Source organism: Hipposideros armiger, unplaced genomic scaffold, assembly GCF_001890085.2.
Source record: "Hipposideros armiger isolate ML-2016 unplaced genomic scaffold, ASM189008v1 scaffold_203, whole genome shotgun sequence".
In the NCBI taxonomy this organism is placed as follows: Eukaryota; Metazoa; Chordata; class Mammalia; order Chiroptera; family Hipposideridae; genus Hipposideros; species Hipposideros armiger.
The window spans coordinates 1,358,072-1,384,061 of NW_017731553.1; the positions used below are offsets into that span (position 1 = coordinate 1,358,072).

Genomic DNA, 25,990 nt, shown 5'->3' on the forward strand with positions numbered 1-25,990 from the left:
GTCAGAATCAGAAAGGAAAGAAATGTGTGGGTGGAAAGTTGCTACATGCAAACCTGTCACATTCTTCTTTCATTTTCAGACCTGAATATGCATGGAGGCAGAAATTACAGCTTACTGCAAAGTTTTTATTGTCAGCATCAAATGTAACAAAAAATGCCAAGAAGATAAGATTGGTGTATTTTAAGTGAAAATATTCAACTGATTTGATCTTTAACTCAAATAGCTCTTTCTGTTAATGAGCCCTTTCATTCCCTTTGAGTATACTTTAAGAGAGGGTTCTGGGGCAAAGTACACAGTAAAAATCTCATTTATTCAAATTTTATTCTTTGAAATTTACAATAATTTAAAAACAGAATAGGGGAGAAACTTTTATTGTTAAGCAATCCATTTACACACAGAGTACAAAACGACGACATTGAAGAAACTTTAAAAACACCTGCAAATCAAATGAAAAAAAAATACATGCATAAGGATGCTCACCACAGCATTGTTTTATAACAACAATAAAAAATGAAACAATCTAAACATTCATTAACACAGGATTGGCTAAGCGAATTATTGTACATACATAGAATATTATTCACCTTTTAAAAATGATGTGGGAGTACACTGATTGACATTGAAATGTGTGCACAAGCTGTAAGTAAAAAAGCAAGTTACAGACAGCACATGTTGAATTATCACATTTATGTACAATCAAGTACATATATGTATACAAGGTCTGACGATGAAGTTCGCGAACTCATCCTAGAAAAAGTGCTGCATACCTCACTGCTGAATATCACTATGGTTACCTTCGAAGTACTCCCCTTGGGAAGCTATGTACCAAACCAGCGCCTGGTCCACCCTTCAAAGCAATTTTGGAATTCTTTTTCTGGAACGGCCATCAGAGCTGTTGTCGTATTACCCTAGATGTCCTGAATGTCATCAAAATGTCTTCCTTTCAATATTTTCTTTATCTTCGGGTCAAGAAAGATGTCCTTGGGGGCCAGATCAGGTGAGTAGGGAGGGTGTTCCAATACAGTGATTTGTTTACTGGCTAAAAACTCCCTCACAGACGGTGCTGTGTGAGCTGGTGCACTGTTGTGATGCAAGAGCCATGAGTTGTTGGTGAAAAGTTCACGTCATCTAACTTTTTCATGCAGCCTTTTCAACACTTCCAAATAGTAAACTTGGTTAAGTGTTTGTCCAGTTGGTACAAATTCATAACGAATAATCCTTCTGATATCAAAAAAGGTTAGCAACATCATTGCAACAAGTTTGCGAACTTAATTGTCAGACCTCGTGTGTGTGTGTGTGTGTGTGTGTGTGTGTGTGTGTGTGTATACATAGAGGCACGTGGGTGACAGTGACAGACACAAAAATCTCTGGGTGGTGAGTTTGGGATGATGTTTAAACTTTTTTCCATTTTCATATGAAATAAAAACTAGAAGTAAAAAAGTACCCATGAACAAACTTTTGTGGAGTCCTCAAGTAACTTAAATCCACATGTAAACAACTGAGATATTAGTTATACATAATTTCATTAAATCAGGTCATCTCAGGACCCTTACTGAGAAAGGAATTAGCATAGTTTGAGTTAATCTAGGGAATAGGTGTAATTGCATCTCTTTAGAAAATACTTTATAAGACTGACCCACTTCTTAATTCTTTTTTACTAGTGAGTGGGTTGTGTGTATGTGTGAGTGTGAATTGAACAGCAAGTCTCAAAGTTGTTCTTTAGCTGTGGCACATACACGTCACCACCAGCACCACCACCACCATCATCATCTCCATTATCATAAAGAGTATTGAAAATACATTAAACTTGATTATGTAACTCTTAGGGGAAAATGTATAATTAAAATACCTATAGTGTTTCCTAGCAACAAATTTAAACAAGTGAAAAATGAATCAATGATTGGACTATAGGAGCTCAATATAAATTAGGTTGAATGCCATCTCGGCTTCATGCAAAAAACCCCACTGATTTTCATATTTATATTTACCAGTTTTTAAAAAAATAAATCAGCATTTCCTCATCAAGGAGTAGAATAAAATTATAAATCTTAAAAATACAGTCAATGTTTGCCAATGTTTTCCTCATACAGCTCTTGGATATGTATCCATCATATTGCTATTACTCTTGGAAGTTGTTTCAAGCGTGAACTAATAGATCAATTAATTAAATACTTCAACACACACTGATTGAGCACCCACTATATGCTAGGTTCTGTTCCACACACTGGGGATAGATCACTGAACATTAAAAAACCTGCCCTCAAGGAGCTGACATTCTAGTAGAGGGAGACAAAAATAAAAAGTACACATCCATTCATTCAGTGAACAAAATTCTTGCTTGTAATTTATACTCTAGTATATAGATATGAACACTATACAAATAAACATCATATTCAACAAATATTCATTCAACATATTATCATGAATTCACCTATTTATATGTGCTATATAAATAACGGACAATGGGAGATGCAGAATGAGGGGGGAAAAGTGCTATTTTAAATTAGTCAGGGAAGCCTCTTTGGTAAGGTGATATTTGAACAGAGACCTGGAGATAGTGAGAGAGAGAGAGCAATGGAAATATCTGGGGAAGGGGAGTCCAGGCAGAAGGAACAGCCAGTGCAAAGGCCCTAAAGCAGGGGAGGGCTTGCCATGCTGCGATGCAGGAACAGCATGAAAGCCAAAGTGATTTGAATATAGTGAGTGGTGACAGAGAAGCTAGTATTAGGATGGTGCAGTCAGTAGGATAGCTGAGGGAGCATGTCACAGAAGGTCTTCTAGTCCATACTAAGGATTTTGGGATGTACTCTGAGGAAGCCATTGGAAGAATCTGAACAGAGGCGTTATTACAGGATCTGACTTCCATTTGAAAAGGATAACTACGTGGAGAACAGAGTGGGGAAGCATAGGATAAAAGAAGGAAGGCTACTTAGGAGGCTGTTGCCATAATCCAGGTATGATAGGGTGGACCTAAGAGGTATACATGAAGGGGATGAGAACAGGTTTGGTTCCCAAGTGCATATATTTTGAAGGAAAACCAAGACTTGCTGAGGCATTGGGTGTGTAATGTTAGATCAAGAGGCAAGGCAACTCAAGGACGTTGACCTAACCAACTGGAAGCATATATTTTGAAGGAAAACCAAGACTTGCTGAGGCATCGGGTGTGTAATGTTAGATCAAGAGGCAAGGCAACTCCAAGGACGTTGACCTAACCAACTGGAAGGAGCGGGTTTGCCATTTATTGAGATGGAGAAAAATAGTAAGGAGAACATTCTTGGGGAAGGGATATGAAGATTTCTATTTGGACCAGTTAACTGGAAGATGCTAATTAGGCATCTAAATGGAGATGCCAAGGAAGCAATTAGAAATCTGATTCTGGAGATTTTGGGGAGTCACCATATATAGATAGTATTTGAAGTCATGAGTGTGGTACCTCAAGAGAGTGAGTTATAGAGAAAAAAACCATCCAAGGATACTTAGGAGGACCGGCCAGTGAGCGAGGAAGGAAACCAAGAGAGTGTGGTGCCCTGGAAGCCAACAGAAGAAAGTGTTTTCAGGAGGAGGAGTGGCATCAACCACCACTGTTAGGTCAAATACGGGAAAGACTGAGGACTGGACACTAAATTTGAAAACTACGAAGATAATTGGTGACTTTGAGAAGAGTAGTTGGGTGGAATAATGAGGAAGGGGTAAAAGTCTAATTGGAATCAATTTAGGAGAGAATGGGAGCAGATGAGGTGAAGATGAGTATACAATTCTTTGAGGGGTTTTGCTGTAACAAGCACCTAATAAGTAGATTGGTAGCTGGTGAGGGATGTATAGTAAAGGGAGATTTTTCTTATTTAAATGGGAAAGACAAGAGCACGTTTGTATGCCGATGAGGATTACATGCTAGAGAGAAAAGTCTGGTGACATTGGAGAGAGGGGGTAACAATTTCTAGAGGGATAATCTTGGGTAAGGAAATGGGGTTGAATCCAGTGCAAAACTGTGAAAGGCTGGCTTTATACAGGAGCAAGGAAAGGTCACCCATAACAGAAAAAAAGGCAGAGTATGTGGGCACAGATCTAAGTGGGTAAGTAGACATGGTGGTAGAAGTAGAGGAAATTTTGTTCTGACTTTCTATTTTCTCTGTGAAGCAAGCCTGAGGAGGGGGAGGAGACATACACAGTTTCAGGAGAAGGTATGACAAAATCAGCTAGGTTGGTGTAAAAGTAATTCAATTAAGGAAATTCTAATAATACTAATAAGGAAAAGGAGGTGGGGGAAGGGGAGGAGAAATTAAGCACTTACTCTGTACCAGGCACTGTTTTATGGGCTTTCTATGTACCAACATCTCTCACTCTCTCAATTGTATGACATAGTTTTCTGTTATTATCCCCATGTTACAGATGAGAAAACAAAGTAAAGCCAGCAACTCATTTGTGTGGTAGGCTTACTGGGCGGCACTGATGATGGTCACCAGTAGTCATTAATTTAGAACAAAACCAGTCAGCAGGATTGTGCTTTCCTCCAGCAGCACTAGTACACATGCTGAATTGGCACAGATGTGAATTTAACTAGGGTTGGGGTGTTGCCAGTCAATTAAAATGGGAGAGAAAAGGAAAACTGAATTAAATCCATGGTGTATGAAAGAGTGATGATCATGATGGACTGTATCACCTAAGCTGGGGAAGGAGATACGTGAGGAAACGGAAGGGGGAGTTGAGGAACGGTGAAAAGGTTTTAGAGCAAGCATACAGTTCTCCTAGTAGGATCAAGAAATTGTTAAGAGTCTGGGGACTATACAGAATGAACTGTAAAGGTAGAAGGTCAAAGAGTGGGATGCCTGAAATTGAAATGGTGGGGGCTAAGGTTACTTTAATGACAGTGCAGAGTTTTCCATAGGAGTGGATGGTTGAGATCAGATGGACAAGATCATTGGAGAAGGAAAGATCAAGGAACTCCGAGATCAGAGCACATGAGAATCACCTACATAGATACTGAAACCATCAAGATTTATAGCAAGAGTAACGTTGGAGGGTGTGACAACGAACTAGGAGAATGTCAAGGGGTAATGAATAGTGGCGTTGGAGAGAAGAATAATCATTCACTAGTGAACGACAAACATTTGGGAATTCTCATGGTATGGTTTTGAAGAGCGCCCCTAATACTTGCCAATTTCCCAAGTAATTAGTTCACTGTTCCAATCAATGTGCTCCTTGCTAACTTCTGCTTGCTAGAGTTTGTTAATGCTATAGATACGCTCTCTCTCATGCCCCTTTTTTTCCCCCAAGGAAGCAAGCTAGACTTTGTATGATGTCTATGATACAAAAGCAGAGCTCAAGTATTGTGAATAGCTCCACACAGAAATGTTAATTAGGTATGCATATACATTTTTTTCAAGTCCTGGTCACCTAGTCCAAGAAATGGGATTTACTCAATTCTAAGACAAAGGATAAATAAAATCCAAATCTTTCTTAAATTTCAACTGTTCATGATTTTCTTATGAAAATCTTGAGAAATCGTAAGTTATTTCCTATATTTTCAACTCAACATTTATTGTGCATCACATGCAACAATTCTGTGAAAAGAAAATTCTTGTGATGTTTATATATATATTTTTTATTATTAGTTTTACTCCCTTTTACACATTGAGGGAATTCTGATCATCTAATATGCATCTTAGTGACAATGTCACATTAAATCAACACTTACACAAAGGGGAATAGAAGGCTGAGGTAAGTGCAACACTGTCTAAAGAGGCCATTGTTTTGCTTTTTTGTTTCTAAAGGTAATGCAATAAAATTAATTTTAGAAACTTTGATAAAGGCATAAAAATAAGAATCGCATCTGACTCTACCATGTGGTAACAACCATTTTGACTATTTGGGGGTATGTGCTTTTCGTATAGGGAATGAGGGCCAAGAGATGGGACCCAAGTCCTCCAAGGGTATTTCTTATAGTTGTGGTATCCCATCAGTCTTTGCATTTTGTAGTAATTCTCCTGTTAATTCGCAGAGAAAATACCTGCTAGTTGCTGAGGCATCATTATTATTAAGGGTTTTGCTTTAGAGGAGAAATACTTTTTTTGAATGAATAGAAATATCTTCAATCTGTAGTAAAATGACTTGGTAGAGAGGTGCTGGGTGGTGACCAGAGATTAGACACAGCAGAAAAAGACATAAAGAAAAAAGAGCTGAAAAAAGGTTTGTTAACCTGGTAGCCTAAAAAAACAGGATGAGCTGGAACTAGGAACAGGCTAGTTTATGGGGGCCATTCTGGGTTTAAAACATGGGAGGGATTAATGCACTGGGAAAACCCAATTAAATGTTTACTAATCATTTATTTCCACAAATACATGTTTTCTTCACCATACGTCTCATGAATTCAGAAAGCCTTATCTGAATCTTAGTCTCCCAATCTATAAAAACTGTGACTGTGAGACTCTCATGATGCCCACAGCCATACAGGGAAAAGGGTACCTTATCTGAATTCAAATAGATCACCTTGGTTGAGACTGTTCAAATTTCCTTATAACGGATTTGCAAAGCTATAAAATCTTTCCCATCAACCGCCAATCAGAAATTTAAAAGGCTGAGAGTATGATTAATATTTAAAACTAGTTCTTCCTTCAAATGTAGTTGATCCTTTCCCAGAGAGCTTTTCATATTTCACTATGTGATGCACTGCCTGTGATAGTCACGCACTGATCGAACATCTCTGCAAAACAGAATCGCAGGGATGATGACGAACTATGGGATGATATCTTAGGAAATAAAGTAGCGTTACAAATAAATTATCCCTTGAAATGGACACCTCAGCTGTTAGATTCAGCCACGGCAATTTTTCTTTTAGTAGCTTCCACGTGCTCTTTGCTCCTTTCTGATATATGGCATATGCCATTCACCCCTCTGTCTGGTCCACAACAAAGCTAGAAAGAAGAAAGCTATGACTGTGAGACCCCCACAATGCCCAATTTGTGCACATTTATGACTGGACTTTATGTTTTTAATGCAAGATAGGTGAGCCATGGAAAGTCTTAGCTCTGAAATGATCCTAGACATATAGATGGACTTGTGTGAGCGCAGTGCCTTTTTTGTGTTTTTTTCCACTGCTATTCCTCAGTTCATTTAACTTAGAAGAGCTTTCAGCCTATAATGTACAAAGAAGTACACTCAACCAAGTAAAACAGGATAACAAAACACCCTCAAGAGATGTTTTTCTTTATAAAAATGTTTCATAACAAAACTGTTAAAAACTAACTGCTTTTCCATAAGCCACACTTGTAAGCTAAAATTAAATTTTAGACCCTCCAATTGCATGGGCCTCAAGAAATATTTCCAAACTTTTGTTACTCAGAAGGCTCCTTTAGTCCAATGTTCATTCAAGAGCAGTGATGGGGATACAAACATTTATTGAACACCTATATGTGCCAGACAATTTACATACGTAACCTTACTGAACCCCAGGAACATGTAACACCCCATATTTTAGGTGAGAAATCTGAAAGTCAGAAATGTAAGATAACTTGTCCCAGGCCACACAGTTGGCAAGTGATAGGGGAGGGTGTACATGCTTATGATGTCTGTATTAGGTCTTAGAGGTGGGTTCCCCTATTCCCCTGTATTCTGTGACCCTACGAACATGGAAAACAAGGCTGTTCGTGGCTACCACTGTAATTCCTTCCCCTACAGTTCTAACAAATATATTATGAGATAGAAAATTTCAGGCATGTTTACAGTGCACCTAAAAGTTTGTACCACTGAGATGCGCCATCTCCCTAAGACAGGAAAAAACTGTCAACCGTGGAAAGCTGTACCATAAATTCCTCAGCACTGTCCTACAAGTTCAATGCACTCAGCATATCCTCATAGTTCTTGACAGAATTATGCACATCTCCATTTTCAAATACACTTTCAAAGGAGGAAGCTGGGAACATTCATCTTACTGTGTTTCTCTAAAATGAAATAATTTGTGCATAACTGGGAATTTTATGACAGACTCTATATCCTCTAAAAGTTATCTTTAATTTCACTACCACTTAGGGATGGATGAAAGGAGAATATAAACTATGAAACAGCTTTTCCTGGCTCTTTTATGAGGGAACAGGACAGAACTCCTCGGGTTTATTTTCAGAAATTCCAAATGCCAGCATTTTTGATTTTCGATGAAATGAAATATAAAGGAATAGATAAGCAAAACTAAGTCAAGCCTGCTCTATTTGCCCTTCCTCTCCCTTCGGACCACCAAAGCTTGGATGTTTTGTATCTGCTAACAATTCCTCCGAAGAAATCGCAAGCATGTTTTCTTGCCAGCAAAAGTAATATAAATTCCACAGAATCATGACTTGATAAATTCATAGAAGAGAGAAAATTCTCATGAATATATCAGAAGCTTGCTGCTATTTCATAGTAACACTAATAAAACCTGTTAACATAGTACATAACTAGGGTAACTTTTTTTCCCCCGTAACTAGAGTAACTTTGGAGGTAAATTTTAATTTGACCTATGATTATATACTTGTTAAATCTTGCATATTCAGTTGCCCAAAGATACCTTCTAATAAATATGAACTTTTCTAATACTGTTTTACTGGATTTGGAATAAAACTATAGAATGGATAATTACCAACAGAGAAAGTAAAGCCTCTAACTACCACAATTATCCACATTAATTCACACTGCATGAAAAGAGAAATAACAAATGTTCGGAAAGGCTGTACTATGGAGGAAACTAAACAAACCAGCACAAAATGGGGTAATGAGAGATGAGCTTTAAATCTACGTGATTTGTTTCCTGGGTCATTTACCAGTGGGGCAAGAAAACAGAAGAAGCGAAACCCCTCCTTCGATGATATAATAACTAAGTGCACCATAAAAGCATATTTCTCAGCCCAAATGAGAATTCCTTCCATTTAGAAATATCTAGGTATGTGTGCCTTTCCATTTTCAAAAGCTGTCTCCCTGCCTTTACATACTAAAAATTGCCATATTTTGACACTGTTCACGCATTCATTTATTATATGAGACATAGACCATGGAAATGGGACATTTTCCATAGTCCAACAGGATGAAGGGCAGGACCATTAAGTGGAGGCAATTAGAGGACACAGTCATCCTTTATTGGTTAAGCCCAATTATGTCCCCAGTGGAATCCTAACGATACTTTTATACAAATAAACCAGATAATCAAAGGCAGAGAAAAGTAAAATGTTTTCATGAAAGATTCATTAGAAACCCATGGCCACTGTTTTGATCACGAGTGGAAAATAACTGTTCTTTTCCTCAGGTATAACCCACCTATTTCAGAGATGATGCCCTAGCCAACCAGTACTTAGGAGCACTGGCTCAGTCTGCATGCTACTCAACCCCATGGCTGTGGATCTGATTAAGAATTTAATGATGGACGCAAAGTTGAGGTATTTATGGCTTGCAAAATAGATTCCGGGGGGGGGGGCACAGGAATCCAATTTAATACTCTCATTTAATATTTGAGGTCATTGAGATCCTGACAAAGGAAGGGAGCTGCCCAAGTTCATAATTCATTTCAACAGGGCTTGGAAGCTACATCCCTAGATTTCTAGATCAGTGTGCTCACCAGGGCAATTGTGACACCACTACTCGTTAAACCAATGCTTCTCATGTATTAAAAACAGGCATCATCAATCAAATAGCTTTCTATTCACCACTACTTTGCAATGGTGACAAAGACTTGGTATATACATAAACCTCCATGATGAAGAGGGAGAGAGACATGTGTACATGCACACACGGAAACACACATGCAATTTGGATCTCTAAATGGTTCCTTACTAAACTGCATCATTCTTGACTCAGTCATCTCTTATTATGTAGAAGAGAGAAATCCTTTAATTTCTCTCAATCTTTGGCCTCTTACATGGTAAAATTTTCTTGTATCATCTATGTAGTAAATGTTCATAGAGTGTCTACTGGGTATTTAGTAATGACTCTGGTACGGTAGGAAACATCAAAGAAGGCGAGGGCACCCTTCTTATCCACCAGTAGCTTAAAGTATGGTTTAAAGATACCAGATTTATACACAAGAAACATCTGGGGAATGAAAGAGGTACATAAAAACAGTACACACACTGTGCTTTGAGAACACAAAAAGAGGCACTGTGATGCTTACACGGGCTTTCATAAGGTGATAACATTACAAGAAAATAATCGGATGCTATCAGATACTTCCTTACTCTTTATAGTTACAATTGTCTTAATGAAGCCAAACAGAGTATGGCCATCGGGATGTGGAATCCAGCTTCTGTCAAGGGATGTTTGATAAATGAAAATGTGAAGGCAGTGAACCCTTCCATGAGCAATTCGGGAGAGAAGGGAATTATCATAGACAAAGCAAAAACAAGCAAGACTTCCCATCTCGTTTGAACTCAGAATGTCACACCTAAAGGGAAAACAAACTACTAGGTATTCTTATACAAGAAAATTGCAATTAAAAGCAGGAATTAAAATTGAGTTGGAAAGGAAGCTTCTTTGAGCAATCACAAGGGGAATCAATAAAACTGTCTAGAGCAACAATTTTCCCTTGAATTTAGTGAAATGACCATGGAAAGTACATAATTGCCTTGGGGACGACTGTTGATATCATAACAGCAAGAAAACCTTTCTAAGACCTTTGGAACTTGTATGAATCTGCCACAAGATCATATCAGAGGTAGTGATTCTAGAATTCTGCAAAACACTGAGACTTATGGAACAACTAAAAATAAGTTCATATACCTTGCAAGAAAGCCATTTAATGTTTCTTGGCCAGCACGGCCCCACATATAAAGATTACATGCATACCTACAACTTCTAGAATGATGGAGAACCCTTTCAATGTGACTCTAGGCCCTAATAAAAAAATGTAAATGGACAAAATGATGAATTTCCAGCTACTGGTTTTTTGTTTGTTGTTACAAAGTACACCTATTTTGACTTTACCTTTAATTTGGCAGTACAAAATAGTAATCCAAATACAACCGTTTTTCTGGACCACTTGTTAAGTACACATACTGTGATGTAAGGTGATGTAGGCAATAGGGTTCTGAAAGAATAAATCACCAAGATAATATTATGTATTTTGATATTATTATTATACTGGGCTATCTCTACAATTCAACCCATAGAGTCCTAGACAGGACAAACTGAGAATGAAAGCTCTTTTTATAGCAAAGATTCTCTGGCATGACACAAACTACACTCTCTCAAGTGGTATCCTCCTATACAGAGAAAGGGCATTTATTCGAGGGTCCCCCATGAACTTTGACCCGGCATGGGTTCTGGTAGAGCAGCTCTGCATGTGGCTTCCTGAAAGATAAATTCCCTCAATGCTGGTTCACGATGAGATGGTAATCGGTTGGGTGGTAACGATAATAGCAAGTAAAGGTTTAATCAAGTCTCATAAAAAAGCCAAATTTTCTCTATGACTGTTGTACTTAGACAAACTCCCCATGAAAAATGATTTTTTTAACATCTTTTAAGAACTGAGAACTGCTAACTTTTAAGAACAAAGTTTAATCTTAACTTCTAAGAGAAAATACATTGTTTATGTAAATGGGATACTGGATGGCATCAATTGTTCCCTAAAGCTCCAACCACTGAAAATTCAGTATAGCCAGTCAGCTGGGTGAACTCATATGCTAATTTATAACCTATGAAATAGTCATTGATTCATTAAGAAATTAAAAGTTGGTAACATTGAGAAAAAGAAAGTGGTGTTGTGCTTATAAAAGTGAAATGGGAACATGTTGAACAACTCGTGAAGTAATTAACGAATGTGCCAGAAATGAGCCATTTGCTGATTGATACTTTCCAGGTTTTTTCACAGTGGGCCCTATTTCCCCTGACTTACAAACACCATATGAAATTTGAGATCCCTCAGGTTGAGGAGTGCCTATCCATATAAAAAGCAGTATTTAACTGCTAATAGATGCTATTTATTCAGTAAGTCAGTGGGTTGATATCTCATAGTCTTATGATACATGTCATATAGAGAGCTCTTAATATGCTTTTATCTCTATACATATGACATTGATGTCTTGGTTGAAATTCTTGGATTCCTGAATTTTGGATTTGATGAAATCTAAGAAAATTATGTCATATTAAGGGAGCAACTCAAATAAATTGTGTAAATGACACCTATATTGAGAATTAGTTATACATAGGAAAAGGCTAGACTGTGCATTTGTAAAGCCTCTCAAAGATTGACCTAAGTCACCATTCAATGATGTGTAACAATACTTCAGGAAATAATAATAATCATAAACACTTAAGTAAGCTTGGGTGCTTAAAGCAAAGTAAAAATCCAAACCAACTAATTATCAATCTGCTTTCAGCATGCTTTTTATATCAGCAATTAACCAGTACAATAACCGACCACAGCGCCAATCAAATCTCATTATGGTTCCAATTTTTTAAACTAAGGAAGTTCACAATTATTCTGAAAAATGACAAGTACTTCCCCTGCCCAAATGGAAGATCGACCATAGAAAAAGACCATTCTGCAAATGCTTCTATATTTACCATAAAGAACTGTGTCAAATATTCTGACAGAAAATGCTAAACAGAATAGGAAAACCAAACCTTTTAAAACCAGTTTGTATAGCTACTGATAAGAATATTGGCACAAATGGGGGGAAAAAACAATGATGGTAAACTTATTTGAAAATATCCGCCATCATGTAATCTCTACCGATGCACTGAATGTCGGCTGTTTTACGGCATACATTTACTACCAGGGTGGGAATAGGGATTGTGAGGTGCCTGGATCAGGTGCTCCCCACACTGTTGAACCCTGAGGGTAGAGCTCAGCACTTAGAGGCTAGTCAGAAATTCAGAGAGTGCTAATAACCGTGTGGAAGAACGTACACTTCATTTTCATTTTGGCTCCCGAAAACCACCATGACTGAGGTGTCCCGACTGTCAAAAAAGAAAGCTAACTGGGTCTGAAACAGATCTAGTTCAGAAGTGTTTCAGAAACATGTGGAATTCTTTACTATTATTATTCCTCACCTGTTGGCTTGCATCTTTTGAATGTGTTGATGGTACATAATTACAAGAACAGCACTACCATCCAGGCAGCTTGTGGCAACACACCTGCCACTCTTTGTCCACCTCCAGGTGCAAGCCCCAAGAGGCAGAGCCCTTCCCTCTCCAACGGCAAGAACCATGAGTGGTTCATGTAAATAGATGAACATCACCAGACTGTGTCACAGATGTCGAAAAACAAACAAAACAAAACACCTCCCCTGATGCCGAAACTCCACTAGTCTCACCAAGCCTTCAGAGGTTCAAGATAGCAGATGTTGATGAGGGGTGGTGAATAAAAGGATGAAATTATGGAGTGGGGGAAAAGCATCTACCTCAAAATCTGGAGGTCCTCGATGTGAACAGAAATCAGGCCAAGGTCCAGAGCAAAGAAAAGCACTGAGCAAAACACCACCCATCGTGGTTAGTTGACCTCTATTCTCAAGGTTAATTACTGGTTTAAATAGTCTCAAGCCTAGACCAAAGAAACTAGCAGTTAAACTTATGTGAAATTTAAGAACTGGTAGATTCAAATATCCTTGTGACATACAAATGCTTTGATATATCGATAGTTCTACTGGAAGCAGAACTTTTTTTACCTGAGCGAATCATTCTATTTAGGAATAGAGGAGTACAAAGAAACACAATAAGTGGCTAGGTGGCTTCCCTTGCTGGTAAGGACATTAGGAATGTAAATGTAATAAAAAGCTTTACTAATTATGCTTTTTAGGCACTTACTGTCTCTTGTGTTAACCACTCATCTCACCACCCATCTAATCAGAGAGAAGTGGTACCTGAGTAACAGGGATCGCAGAACAAGAGGAGACGGTAAGGGTCAAAACCTTGCTCCATTTCCTCAGCAGCCACGAAAGTCACTGGCAGAAAATGATAATTCCATTTTGGAGAAATGAGCACTTGGTATTTCTCAAAATATCAGCTGTTAATATTTCTTGCATATTATAGTTCCCAGAAGTTGGATCTCTGTCTATGGGTCAGCACTGTTTCTCTTTGCTATGCCTACTGCTGTAGCATGAAATTACAGAAAAACAGAAGATAACATATCCCTGAGTCACTGTCTAAACCTGTGAGGTAGACTCTGATATACCTTAAAGCTTTGGTTGGTAAAATCCACTGCAATCCACCTATATAACACAGGTGGGAGACTTTTTTTTGAGTCATATATTTATAAGACTTTTAAAGCCCTTCAGCTTACATCATTTCTTGATATAATTGAAAACCACTTTTCCACTGTGTTCCCTTTTACCTTCCCATGATATATAAACATGGTCTTAATGTGATCTGCTGAAGGTAGTGGTGCTAAACATCCAATGTATATTATTTAATACAACTGGTATAATTCCATAATGATGCACCCTCCCCCACCCCCATCCTCAAGGGCATTCAAATTGTTTCCCTATGTGGAATTTTCTTACAATGAGTTCTGGACTAAAAATAGCATTGCAAGGTCACAGAAGTTAGGGAGAAACAGTTTATGCCGATCCTTCCTGTAGTAGATCAACTATTAATTAGAGCTCTGAACGTAGGACAAATCTCCTGACGTATACTGTAAACTCCAGCCTTTGTCAATATAGATCAATGTGAGCACCGTGTGGGGTGCCTAGTGCCTTGTGGATGTTCCGCAGATATCTGGTAATCGATTGGTTGACAAAGCTCCTGGACGCTTTCGTGCCTCAGTTTCTCTGGGAGTTTAGATGTGTGATGGCGCTTTCTAGAGGGATAGAGGGAGCTTTCAGGAAATCTCTCCTTTACGGGTTATGACACAGTATAGAAGCTCTCAGCTTCAAGTCTCTCCTGGGCTCCGCTTCTATCTTCTTCAGTGCAAATAACCGGCAAACAGGCTCTTTCATTAACACTTGCATTACAGTGAATCACTGTTATGACATAGGAATACTTTATACAGTATTTGTGAGAATTCTTTAATCAGACCAACAACCCAACACTTGCATTGTTGTACCTTTGATGATTTTGCGGCCAGATGATAGCGATGGATTTGTTATGCACAGGCTTTTCTGTTATATTATTTGATATATACAATGGAATTTTACCTGTTGGAATCTCATTTCGGAAAGCTATCCCTGTCATCTTCTGGTGTCTCATTGTCAATTATGAAAGTATTATGAGATGATTCATCCCCTCCCTCTGGAAAGCAATTTTCATCCTCTGCATTATTGCAGTCTACGTTCCTACATCTTGGGGTTGGTTATTTACATTTGACCTTTCCAAATCTCTATAATAATTTTTTTTCTCAAGTAAAAATGGACACCATCTCTAATTTTGGCTACTCCTGTTATATACTGAGCCAGAATTCCTATACACATCTGAGGCCCTTATGGAAGGGGATGTTATTATATATTATGGCTACTGGCTATATGCAAAACCTACCCAAGAAATTAGTTGAGGCTTTCCCAGTAGTTCTACTTCCAGGACTGTCAAAAGCAGTTAGCATCAGAGTATCTGATGAATAACTTAATCAGAATGTTAGCACAGACGTGTTATCTATTCACACATTCAGCCTGGGCAAAACATATGAAATGTATTAGTCAGGGGCTTGCCAGTTATTAACCTTGGTTCCAGCTATTATAAAGATCAGAGAAATACTTTCATTTCAAGTTTCCTTGTTCAGAAGTCACAATTCCCTTTAAGCAGCATAACCATTGAAACTAGTGCTGTTGCCTTCAATTTTTTTTCTTGTGTCTCAGTAATTCACTTTCCTATATATTCTTAAAATGTTAACACTTGAGAGGATCCATGAAAGGTTATAAGCAGGCTCTTTAACTTATTTTAAATATTCAAAAGGCCTGACAGAAATAATATCATTTGCCTTTATTATACACATCTTTATTATTTTAATGAATATTTATTAAAAAGGTAATTTTTGCTGGGTATTGCTTTATGACTAAGGGGGAAAGGTGGAAAAATAATCAAATCAGTTACTACTTAATGAGTATAGGATTTTTTAGGTAAACTATTCTAAAACACAACTTTAATGGAAAGAAGGGCAATTGAAAAAAGGTCTTCATGGCTGTTTTTTTTTTTATTACACTGTGGATTAAAATTATACAAACAAGGAGGCAGGGAATAAACACAGTATCTGCACCAAGACATGAGACTCACTGGATAATTACATGAAATATAGCTAAAAAGTCTTGTTTGCTCTGTTTTATAAAGCTATTATGCATTACCAAATACGTCGCTAGAGCAAGCTCCAAACGCATTACATGTTTAGTGTAGAGTATGTATTTAAAACATTATTATTTAGGAATTCCAAAATAACTAATCCCATAATAGCAACAGAGCAATGAATATAAGATTGGTTTCTTCCATTTGTCTTTCATGTATGTGTATTGGTATGTGTGTCCGTATGTGCGTATGTTTGTGCATTTACCTCCTTACATCTGGCTTTATTTGCTGAATTTCTTCTTCATCGTTCTTGCCAATTATTTTATTCTTTAGCTCCAAGAGGCTGGCTTTTTTCCTACAAATATGAATTTAGCTTCTGAGTTAAAGCCATGAGACACTCTTTTAAATATGTGCCCCTTGACCTCTCATTTGGATTATTTTTCAACTTGGCCTCAAAAACGTTATACAGAGCCAATCTTTCGCTATTTAGCTACAACTGCTATTGCCTCCTTGTTTTCTGAGAAAGTACCAACCTTAGTCATTCCTCCCCACATGAAACTAAACCTTCACCCTGAATAATTTGCCCGTTGTGGTTGTTATTATTATTATATTATTATTTTCTACGGAAACCATAAAGAGAACGCACTTGACTTTGAAGGTACAACCAACCAGGTTTATCTAATTTCATATTCAAATAATGCCAAGCTAGGCTTTATTTCACATTTGAATGAAATTTCCATTAACTGCAAAGAGAAGAAAATATGTGAAATAATTTGTGACTTGGGACATGTATTTTGGGTTTGAAAATTATGCTGATTCACTGGTATTCTGAAGGAATATCTAAGATGAACACAGCCACTTTGGTATATTTTTTCAGTACAATAATTTGAATGACTTCTAACTCAACAGCACCAACGCAATAACTGTAAGCCTCTTTAAAACATAAAATTTAGCGCCTTGAGTTAGCAGAGTCATACATTAGGAAATAAAATGTGCTTGTTTTCACTGCTTTTCTTTCTATGAAATAATTTCATTTTCTCCGTTTTCCATTTTTAATGATACCACTCAGAAATATATACGTGTATAACCATCCTTACAACCCATTCGTCTAAACTGATAATGCCCACCAAAAATGTTTACCCTATAGCCACTGAAAACAAAAAAGTTTGTTAGATGTAGGCACCAAAAATCGGGAACCTAAGTTTTCATAGTCAATGCTTTTCTATTTTTATATTAAATAAATGAAATCCAGCAATTTTTGAATTAACTGAAGTATACAAATATGCTAAAATTGTAATCAAAGTTTCAAATTTCTATTTGTTTGGTAAGGGGTATTAAACATGATGGCTACTGGCTATATGCAAAGTCCATCCATGAAATCAATTTTGATGTGATAATGATCTTTTACTTCTATATTGGATATGATAGTGCTCGTGTTCATTTTAAAACTATTTGCTTTTATAATTGAGTCAATGCCACTTCCCTAAAGAGCTGTAATATTTAAACCAGCACACTCCATTTAATTCTATTATATGTATAAGCATCTATGATAAAGACCCTAAAAGTTAAATTATACAAACTTGCTGATATACAGATTTGACATAACATTTTACATGCTACAAACGTTTGCTAGAAGTATCAATACATTCATCACTCTGAATTGATCGATGAGTTCCTCTAAACTTTAACATCCTTTCTATATTAGAATATGGGTTACAGCTGTGAAGTCGTCGCACTGAAAATTAGCTCTGAAATTGCCACACACTGAAATCAGAGGAACCAAACAAATCTGCAAAAGAGTAAGCTTGCAGTTGATAGCTAAATGTACTGAACATCTGCAGCATCTTAACACAAACGAACACTCCACCCTTAGTACAAAATTAAAACATACATCAGGAGCAATTTTAATTCACCTGGACAATATAAACTAACCTTCTATTAAATAATGGTATTTAAGCACAATGATGAGAATGCTGAACCCAGAAAAGCCTTTGCTGCTGGAGCCTGTTTTTTATGATCTTTGTTCACTTTGGGAAAAACATGCTATTTTTTTCTCCACCTGAATTTATCTATCGGTAAACTCACATGGCATATCTAAGAATCAGTAGTCATTTCTCAATTTATTGACTAATTATCTTATTTTTCTAAATAGGTTTGGGATTCCTGGAAATCTCATGTTAAAAAGTGGGCTCTTAGGAGCAGGATATTTATTCAAAGTGTCTCCCAGTGGATTATTTACTAGTTGCAAAAGAAAAACAAGAACTATATAGTGGAAAATCAGACAATATCTTGATTGGATCATCAAAATGAGCAACTGTGATGGGAAAAGAAGCCTGGTAAGTTAAGGTATGTGGAAATAATCCCGTGAAGAAGGAAAATCTGTCCCCAAGTCTGACTGGGCCCCTGGGATCAGTAACACACGCTGTCTTATTCCCATGGCATCGAGCTGACAATCAGAGAGGCCTGCTTTCTGGTCTTGCATCTAGTTTACAGTGGTAGTTCCAGGGCCATAAAACATGGCAGTACAGTCACTCCTGTAAGTCCTCTACATGAATGGAAAAGGTTTACTTGACCAAGGATTTCTACTTGTCCACACATTTCAGCTCCCCGAACTCCAACACCAACCCAAGTAACGCTGTGTACTCTGGAAATTGAAAACTAGTGTTGATGAAAGGTAAGTAATCAGGCAGGTAAAAATGCTGCTTCTGAGTTCTGGAACATTCCAAAATCAAAAGAAAGTGCCTTTGGTTTACCTTTGAGTTTTTATTATCTCGTTTCTAATATCTGTTATTACTCCTCTATTAAAATAGATACTAGGACATTAATAATATCTTCACATTTAAGACTCTTGATTTTCTATAATGTTCATTTCTTTCAAACAGTTGAAATATATATTACAAAATAGCTTTACACTATTAAATATTTATACTATTAAGTTTTGAGAAACTCTGAAAAGCATGTGTACAACTCATTATTGTTGGTAAAGAAAACCCAAAGGTATAAACAAAGTTCTCAGAGCACAGTGAATAATAATTTCCTTACAGTTCCAGAAAGACTTAGTTATATCATGGACCAAAGTAAATGAGTTATGAAATAATGGCTAATTATGATTCTCTGTGTCACAGATGGTTTCTCACTGCCACTTGAGCCTACATCAAGTCTGTCCCCCATGGCAACAAGAAAAAAAGGAGGGGGGAGGGTGTGGTACAAGAATCCTGAGATTAATCACGGAGAGTAAATTGCTATCTCTGCAGTGATAACAACATGGAGGTATTGCTTCTTGATTTAATGGACAAAAGCGGGGGGTGGGGGTGGGGGGGAAGATATGGTAAAAATGTAAAATTGAATTTAAGAGAAATTAAGGGACGTAGAAGCAAAAATGCAAAAGAAGATAGCAAACAAGAAAAGGAAATAAAATAAGAAAGCTCTTCCAAGCATCAGCACTTTCCTTCATTTCAAGAAATAGTCCTTCAGAAATATAAAGGCAATTTGTTTGCAAAGGCAGAAAAATAAGATCAGCATTGTTTCCGACTTCACTGCAGGGTTCTCAGTGCTATTTGGCAATCATTTTTCTTAGTCCTAGACCACTGGGGTTTCAACCCAGGCTACACATTAGCATCAGCTGGGTAGCTTCAGGAAATATTCATGCATAGATCCCACCCTCAGATATATTGATACAATTGGTTTGGGTGTAGCACAGAGAAGAGAATGTTTTTAAAGGTCCCCAGGTGATCCTAATTGGTAGCTAACTAAGGCTGAGAACAATTGTCTCACTAGGGATCAGCAAACATTTTTTTTTGGTAAAGGGCAAGATGGTAAATAATCTAAGCTTGTGGGCCACAAGGGCTCTGTGAGAAGTATTCAATTCTGCTGTTACAGCACAAAAGCACCTATAGATAATAAGTAAATGAATGGGTGTGACTGTGTTCCAATAAAACTTCACTTACAAAAACAGGTGGTGGGCCTGATTTGGCCCATGGGCCACAGTTTACCCACCCCTGGTCATTAGACTGTTTCCTCTCTCCTTTCCCAAAACAACTATTCCAAACCTTCACCTGTGCCATCCCTGTGCCTCTGATTTTCAGCAGATGGCCTCTCATTCTACTTTAGTGGGAAAATACAGGTCATCCCGCTGGAAACCCTTCAACTTCCTCATCCATCACCTGCGGACTTACTACACCTCGTCTGCATTGTCCTCATTTCTTTGCCTCCTTTTGTAGCAGTGACACTTCTTTTCAAAGTGAATCTAATCTTTTCACTTATTCAATTCCCAAACTCCACAAAGGATCCTATTTCCTATGTCTTTAATTCCTCCCTCCCTACTGGCTCTTTTCCTTCAGCTAACAAATATATTCAAGTGTCTTCACCAAAAGACCTGCAAGGCCCTCTTCCATCCTGGGTCCTCCCCACCTCTCCACCCTTCTTTCTCTCCCCTTGCTTTCGAAATTCTCCACCGCCGACTGCCTCTTTTTCCTCTCTTCTCATTCACTCCTCAAGCCACTAGTCTGGCTTCGGTCTCCACTACTCTGCTGAGAGTGCTCTTGTCAAAAATCACTGAAGACCTGGGCCGGCCGAGTGGCGCGATGGTTAAGAGCTGGCTTGGGACGCCAGAGGGCCCCGGTTCGGATCCCACATATGAGGGCCAGTGACACCGCCCTCTACAGCTAAGATGCTGAACAACAGCTCAACCTGGAGCTGGGCTGCCGTGAGTCGCAACGGCGTAGGCTGCAGCCCCTGTGGCAGTGGGTTGCCATGGGCTACCGTGAGCAGCCAGCAGGGGCAGTGAGCGGCCGGCCAGAAGCCGGCGACTGATCTGCCTCGCCCGGGAAGAGCCCAATGATGGTGCCAACTTGGGCCAGTGAAGCAACGTCCTCCACAACTAGACTAAAGAACAAAAGGAGAGCAACTTGTCTGTTCCCCTTCCCCGATTCCCCAATAAAATCTTTAAAAAAAAATCACTGAAGACCTTTATATGGTATAGTCTTTGTTCTTGTTTTACTTGTTTTCTCTGAAGCATTTGACATTGCCGATTCTTCTGAAAATTCTCTCTCCACTTAGCTTTTGCAATACCATGATGTCTGCCGCCATTAGCTCTGCTGCCGCTGGCCACTTCCATGCTGGTATGCCCTAATATCATTTGACAAATTCTCTTTTATGCTACATATTCTCTCAACTATTGTCGTGGCATCAACCACCACCTACATGGGATACCTCCCACCTTTTATCTCTAGCTCACGTCTCTTTCTGAATCTATAGGTTTGTCCTTTCAAATATATATTGCAAGCTGTACTCAGGTATCTTCTTTCCTCAGTTCTTCCCCTTTTCCTTTATTCTTCATCTCAGTTAACAGCTTCACCATCAACCCAATTGCCAAAGGTGGAAATCTCCCTCTCTCTCAGGGTCCCTAATAACCTACTATTCTGTAAATTAAAAAAAAAAAAGAATTTCTACATGTACGGTTGCAGTGAGTGGCAACCGTACATATTCAACCATCCATGGTGGTCTTGCTTTCCCTCCAAATCCAATCAGCCACCAAATTTACCTCTAAAATATCTCGTGAATACATCTCTGTTTAGCCTTTGCCAAATGCTTTAAGGCAGACCTTCGTCATCTCTCACCAAGATTATTTTCAATCACTTTCTGACAATTGTTTAGTTGCCCACATTGAGCCCCCTACTTCCTTTTGTTATTCTGCTTCCTCCTCAGGCCATGGTCCAACCCTGTTTTTCTCTTTGCTAAATGGCAGCTAACAAAACTGCAGACAGTATTTCAGTAGCAGAAGCACCATGGTTTTATATGTAATGGAAGAGTGATCCTTTCTCTTCCAAAACGAAGCATGACATTCATTTAGCTTTTTGGTCACAGCAACACAAGTTGCTGAAGTCATTAAGACAGACAATATCATAAGAGAGTCTGGGCACCACACTTTAAATAAGATAACAAAATGGAGCGCCGACAGAGGAGGATGGTGATCAACATGGCTGAAGGGACTCCAAACCGTGATTAATAGGAGGAACGGGAAGAACTGAAAAATGTATCCTGAAGAAGATTGATTCTTTTCTGGGGCAGACTAATTTGGATACTTTTTCTCTACAGGAACCCTGTTATCAATCAGACATCTTTCCTCCTTGACAAAAACAGTTTCTTTTCCTTAATAGGAAGGGCTTACTTAACGTGCCTTTTCCTTAATAGAAAATGCACGCAGCATGTCCTGCATTTGCTGACTATGGGCCTGCCCAATATGGAAAGGAAGTCCATCAATCTACAGTGTTGATCCCCCTGGGAGGCACTCTTTAGAAGTGAGCTCACATGGACACTGATCAGTTTGGTGGAATAATGGTGAATTTGAATGGTAGGCTATGAATTTTCAATATCAGTTCCCTAAAGGTAACACGGAATGCCCTAATTTTCTTGACTAGGGAAACCTGACATATTACCTAACTTAAATGACTTTTTTCTCATACTAACTTAAATATTATTTCCATTTTCTCAAATTGTATTATAGCAAGATTTAAAAAAAATATCAACCAGTTTCATCATGGCACCACAATGGTGACAACTCAGTGAAATTATTTCTTATGCCACCCGGTATGTACCTTCTCAAAAGTATGCCCAGTATATTCAATTTCCTTCCCATGCCTGCACAGTAGTTTCAGAAAGCAGTCATTTTTTTTAAAATTAAAAACCTACCTTTGTATCTGGTCCTGTTGAAGTAGTCTATTGATCTGAATGAGGTTTATTAAAATCCTTCATTATTAAATGATCTTACCTGTATGCACAAATCTGAAAAGCAAATCCCCTTTTCTATCGTTCATAATAATAGCAATGTATTAATAAAGTGACAGATTTCATGAAGTTTGCAAAAAACCCAAATCTTCCATTTGCAAAAAGAAGAAAACCCCTACATTTATGAAACAGCAAGACAGTTGAAATGGCTTGAGAGGAATGCTGATGGTGACCAGGGTTTGAGGATTATGCTGATAACTAATGTTTTATCGTAATATGAAATGGACTACTTGGTTTACCGAAGGAACAGGCCCTTTGTGGTCTTCCTCTTTTCCTAACTCTTTCCCATCTTTGTCTCTGAAAAACATGGTTATGACATGCTTTCTCCCATGTCCACCAAGAGTCTTTCTACACACCTGGCTTTGAAATGAATTCCAGGAAGAGGAGAGAGCAAGAGTGGTTAAAAGTAACCACTTTTTGCAGTTTGAGGAATAGATTTCTACAGTTGCGGTAATAGCCTCCTTCAAGGCTATCTAGTAGGAAGTGCAACAAGCAGTTTTCTCCATTTTAACATCCTATCCTTTCCTTAAAATACATGAAATTCCAAACAAAGATTAAACAAATTCATATATTAAGGTGGTCTCCTGGAGTCTGTAACTAGAGCTGCTGATAAGAATAAAATCCTAACCTTGGTACTGTACCATTTTAAATGTTAAAAAAAGCTTAATTTGGCCCCATGTTCCCAATGTTGAACTGTTATCTACCTTGTTAATACATTTCTTGAGAAAAGTTCCATTTTTTACCCTGTTCGTTATGAACTTGTAAGAAAAAGGCAAGCGGGAATTTGTATGTAGGGAGAGCTTAATGGAAAAACAGAATCTCAAGTAGAGGCAGCAAATTTGACTTAACTGAACTGAAGATAAGAAAAAGAAATACTATTAGAACTGTTCTTTATGTCCTAGAGGTGATCTGAGGAAGAGGTGTCATTAACATCTTTAGGAATAAACATGGATAAATATATGTTGAACTGAATTATAGAAACGGCTTTCCCACAGCTGCAAAGCAAGACTGATCATTATATTAAATGCTACATGAAATAATAATCCACATGCCACTGTATGCAAAAGTGTTTAGTGGACCTTTGATTTTACACCCAAAATGTTACCTTCAAGTGATCAATTAGTAATAGATATAATTTTCACTGAAAGTTAATTTGTCCTTTCAAATGAGATATTTCCATCAAAAACACTCTTGCTCGCATCACAGAAATCTGCCTTGATAACACATATGCAGCATATTTTATGCATATCAGATGAAAACTACAACAGTTAAAACATGAACACAGTGAAAGACTTACCGAGGTATACAGGTATCCCTCGCTGTTCATTGCCAAGTACAGCTTGGTTTGAACTCCTTGAATAGCCACCACTCGAAGACCCACAGGGATGAGGTTAAACAGAGCTGAAATAAAAAAGAATGGGAAAACAATGTTATATTCTGAATTCCACAGCTTTTATTGTTTCCAGCAGCTCCTCCTAAAGTAATGTGTGCTTGGAGAGAACAGGCATATATTTACACACATACACATAGGGCCTCTTCTACCTTTTAGGATACCTGATTCATAGTGGCAGTCACGTAACTGGGGCTATAACTGGGGCATATTCTCAAATGCCCTGGAGAAAATGGAAGGCAATTCCACGGTTTGCATAGCGTTAAGAGGTAGGGACTCTTGCTTCTAGAAAGATCCAGTTCCAGGAATTGGTCTATATATTAAATAGCTTCATCCTCAACAAACTAAGGCTTTTAAACTTCTCCCAAGATAATAACTGCTCAAATTCACAGAGACAGTTAGAATCCACCAGTTGGGGGGATATTCCTAGAATCTTAGAAGACACTAGGCCAATTCCCTCATCTAAATTATCTGTATTATTTCCAATGCAACAACCCAAAAATAAACCCAGGCCTTGAAAGAAAAAGGCATATTGTGCTCTTATGTTCCTCAAGTATTTCTTAAAGAACCAACACTTTCCAAGATAGGGTTGAGAGGGGTCCTAGCTTTTAGTCTCCAGGAGCAGCGCTTATAGGAATAAAAATAATGAACTTGATAGGTTTATTTCTGTGTTTAATTATTATTATTATTTTTGCAAAATAGTTGTAAGTGGGCAGCCAGCTGGTGCCCAAGAGGCCTTCGGCTCTCCATTTGAAGGTTTGACTGCGTGAAGCTTACTTACACCCAGGCTCTCCTCACAATCGCACACCACTCACTGGAGAAAACCAGTGGGCGTCCTCCCCCTACCAGCTGTCTCCTCCCTCCTACACCATGAATAAAAATAAAACAGTACATTTTTAAAACGTAGTGCTTGCCACACACATCTTTTGAAAAATAGTATGTGCACCTTTCTCTCAAGAGTCCTAGACCAATGTTGATTTCTGCCTTGGTGTGTAAGTTTATTGAGGAGGATAAATTGGTCTGCTATCATTTCCGTGTACAAGAATGGAAAAGAGTCAGCCCGTGGGTAAGAAGAGTTTTTCTGAGCTCTCTTATCTTGCTGCCTATAGATTCTGCTGTAGTAGGTGGGGTCACATGGATGAAAAATATTAAGGAATCACGAAACATTCCTTGGTGAGCCTACAACGTATCTTTCTCTTAAAATCAGGGTGTTACCAAAGAGAAGCTAGAACATACTGTACAGTTCAAAATACAAGTGTTCCTACCACATGCTACTGATGGCATTTCATTTAATACTCGTATTAGAAGCTGTGCCCTTCTGTTATGTGAAGTAAAGGAAAGTAATTGCACAGATTGCAAGCCAGGATCTCATGCTATATTTGACAATGCAATGCACAGGAAAGAAGCCTGAGATCTGAGCATGTCATGTATATATCGCTGTGATGCGACAATGCCTTGCTCGCATCACAGCAGGTGCTCATCATGCATTTGTGGATTGATAGCAATCTGTATGGTGAAAACATGATAATATTATATTTTTGGAAAGTAATACACCCCAATCTCGATATATAAGAGCTCATAGTGTAAGAATTCTGAGATGTCAACCAAACAAAACCAAACTTAAACCTCCATATGGGTTTGGTTTAAAAG

The 25,990-nt window shown here is 38.1% G+C and overlaps 1 protein-coding gene across 6 annotated transcripts in view; it reads right to left on the minus strand.

Annotated features, from left to right (window-relative positions):
* The window catches only part of FGF13 (fibroblast growth factor 13), a 530,394-nt gene that overhangs the window by 40,598 nt on the left and 463,806 nt on the right, over window positions 1–25,990 (minus strand). For all 6 annotated transcript variants that reach the window (XM_019653607.1, XM_019653606.1, XM_019653609.1 and 3 more), the window contains one exon: window positions 24,248–24,351. In XM_019653607.1, coding sequence (XP_019509152.1) covers window positions 24,248–24,351 — 104 coding nt within the window. The remainder of the gene's footprint in view (window positions 1–24,247; window positions 24,352–25,990) is intronic.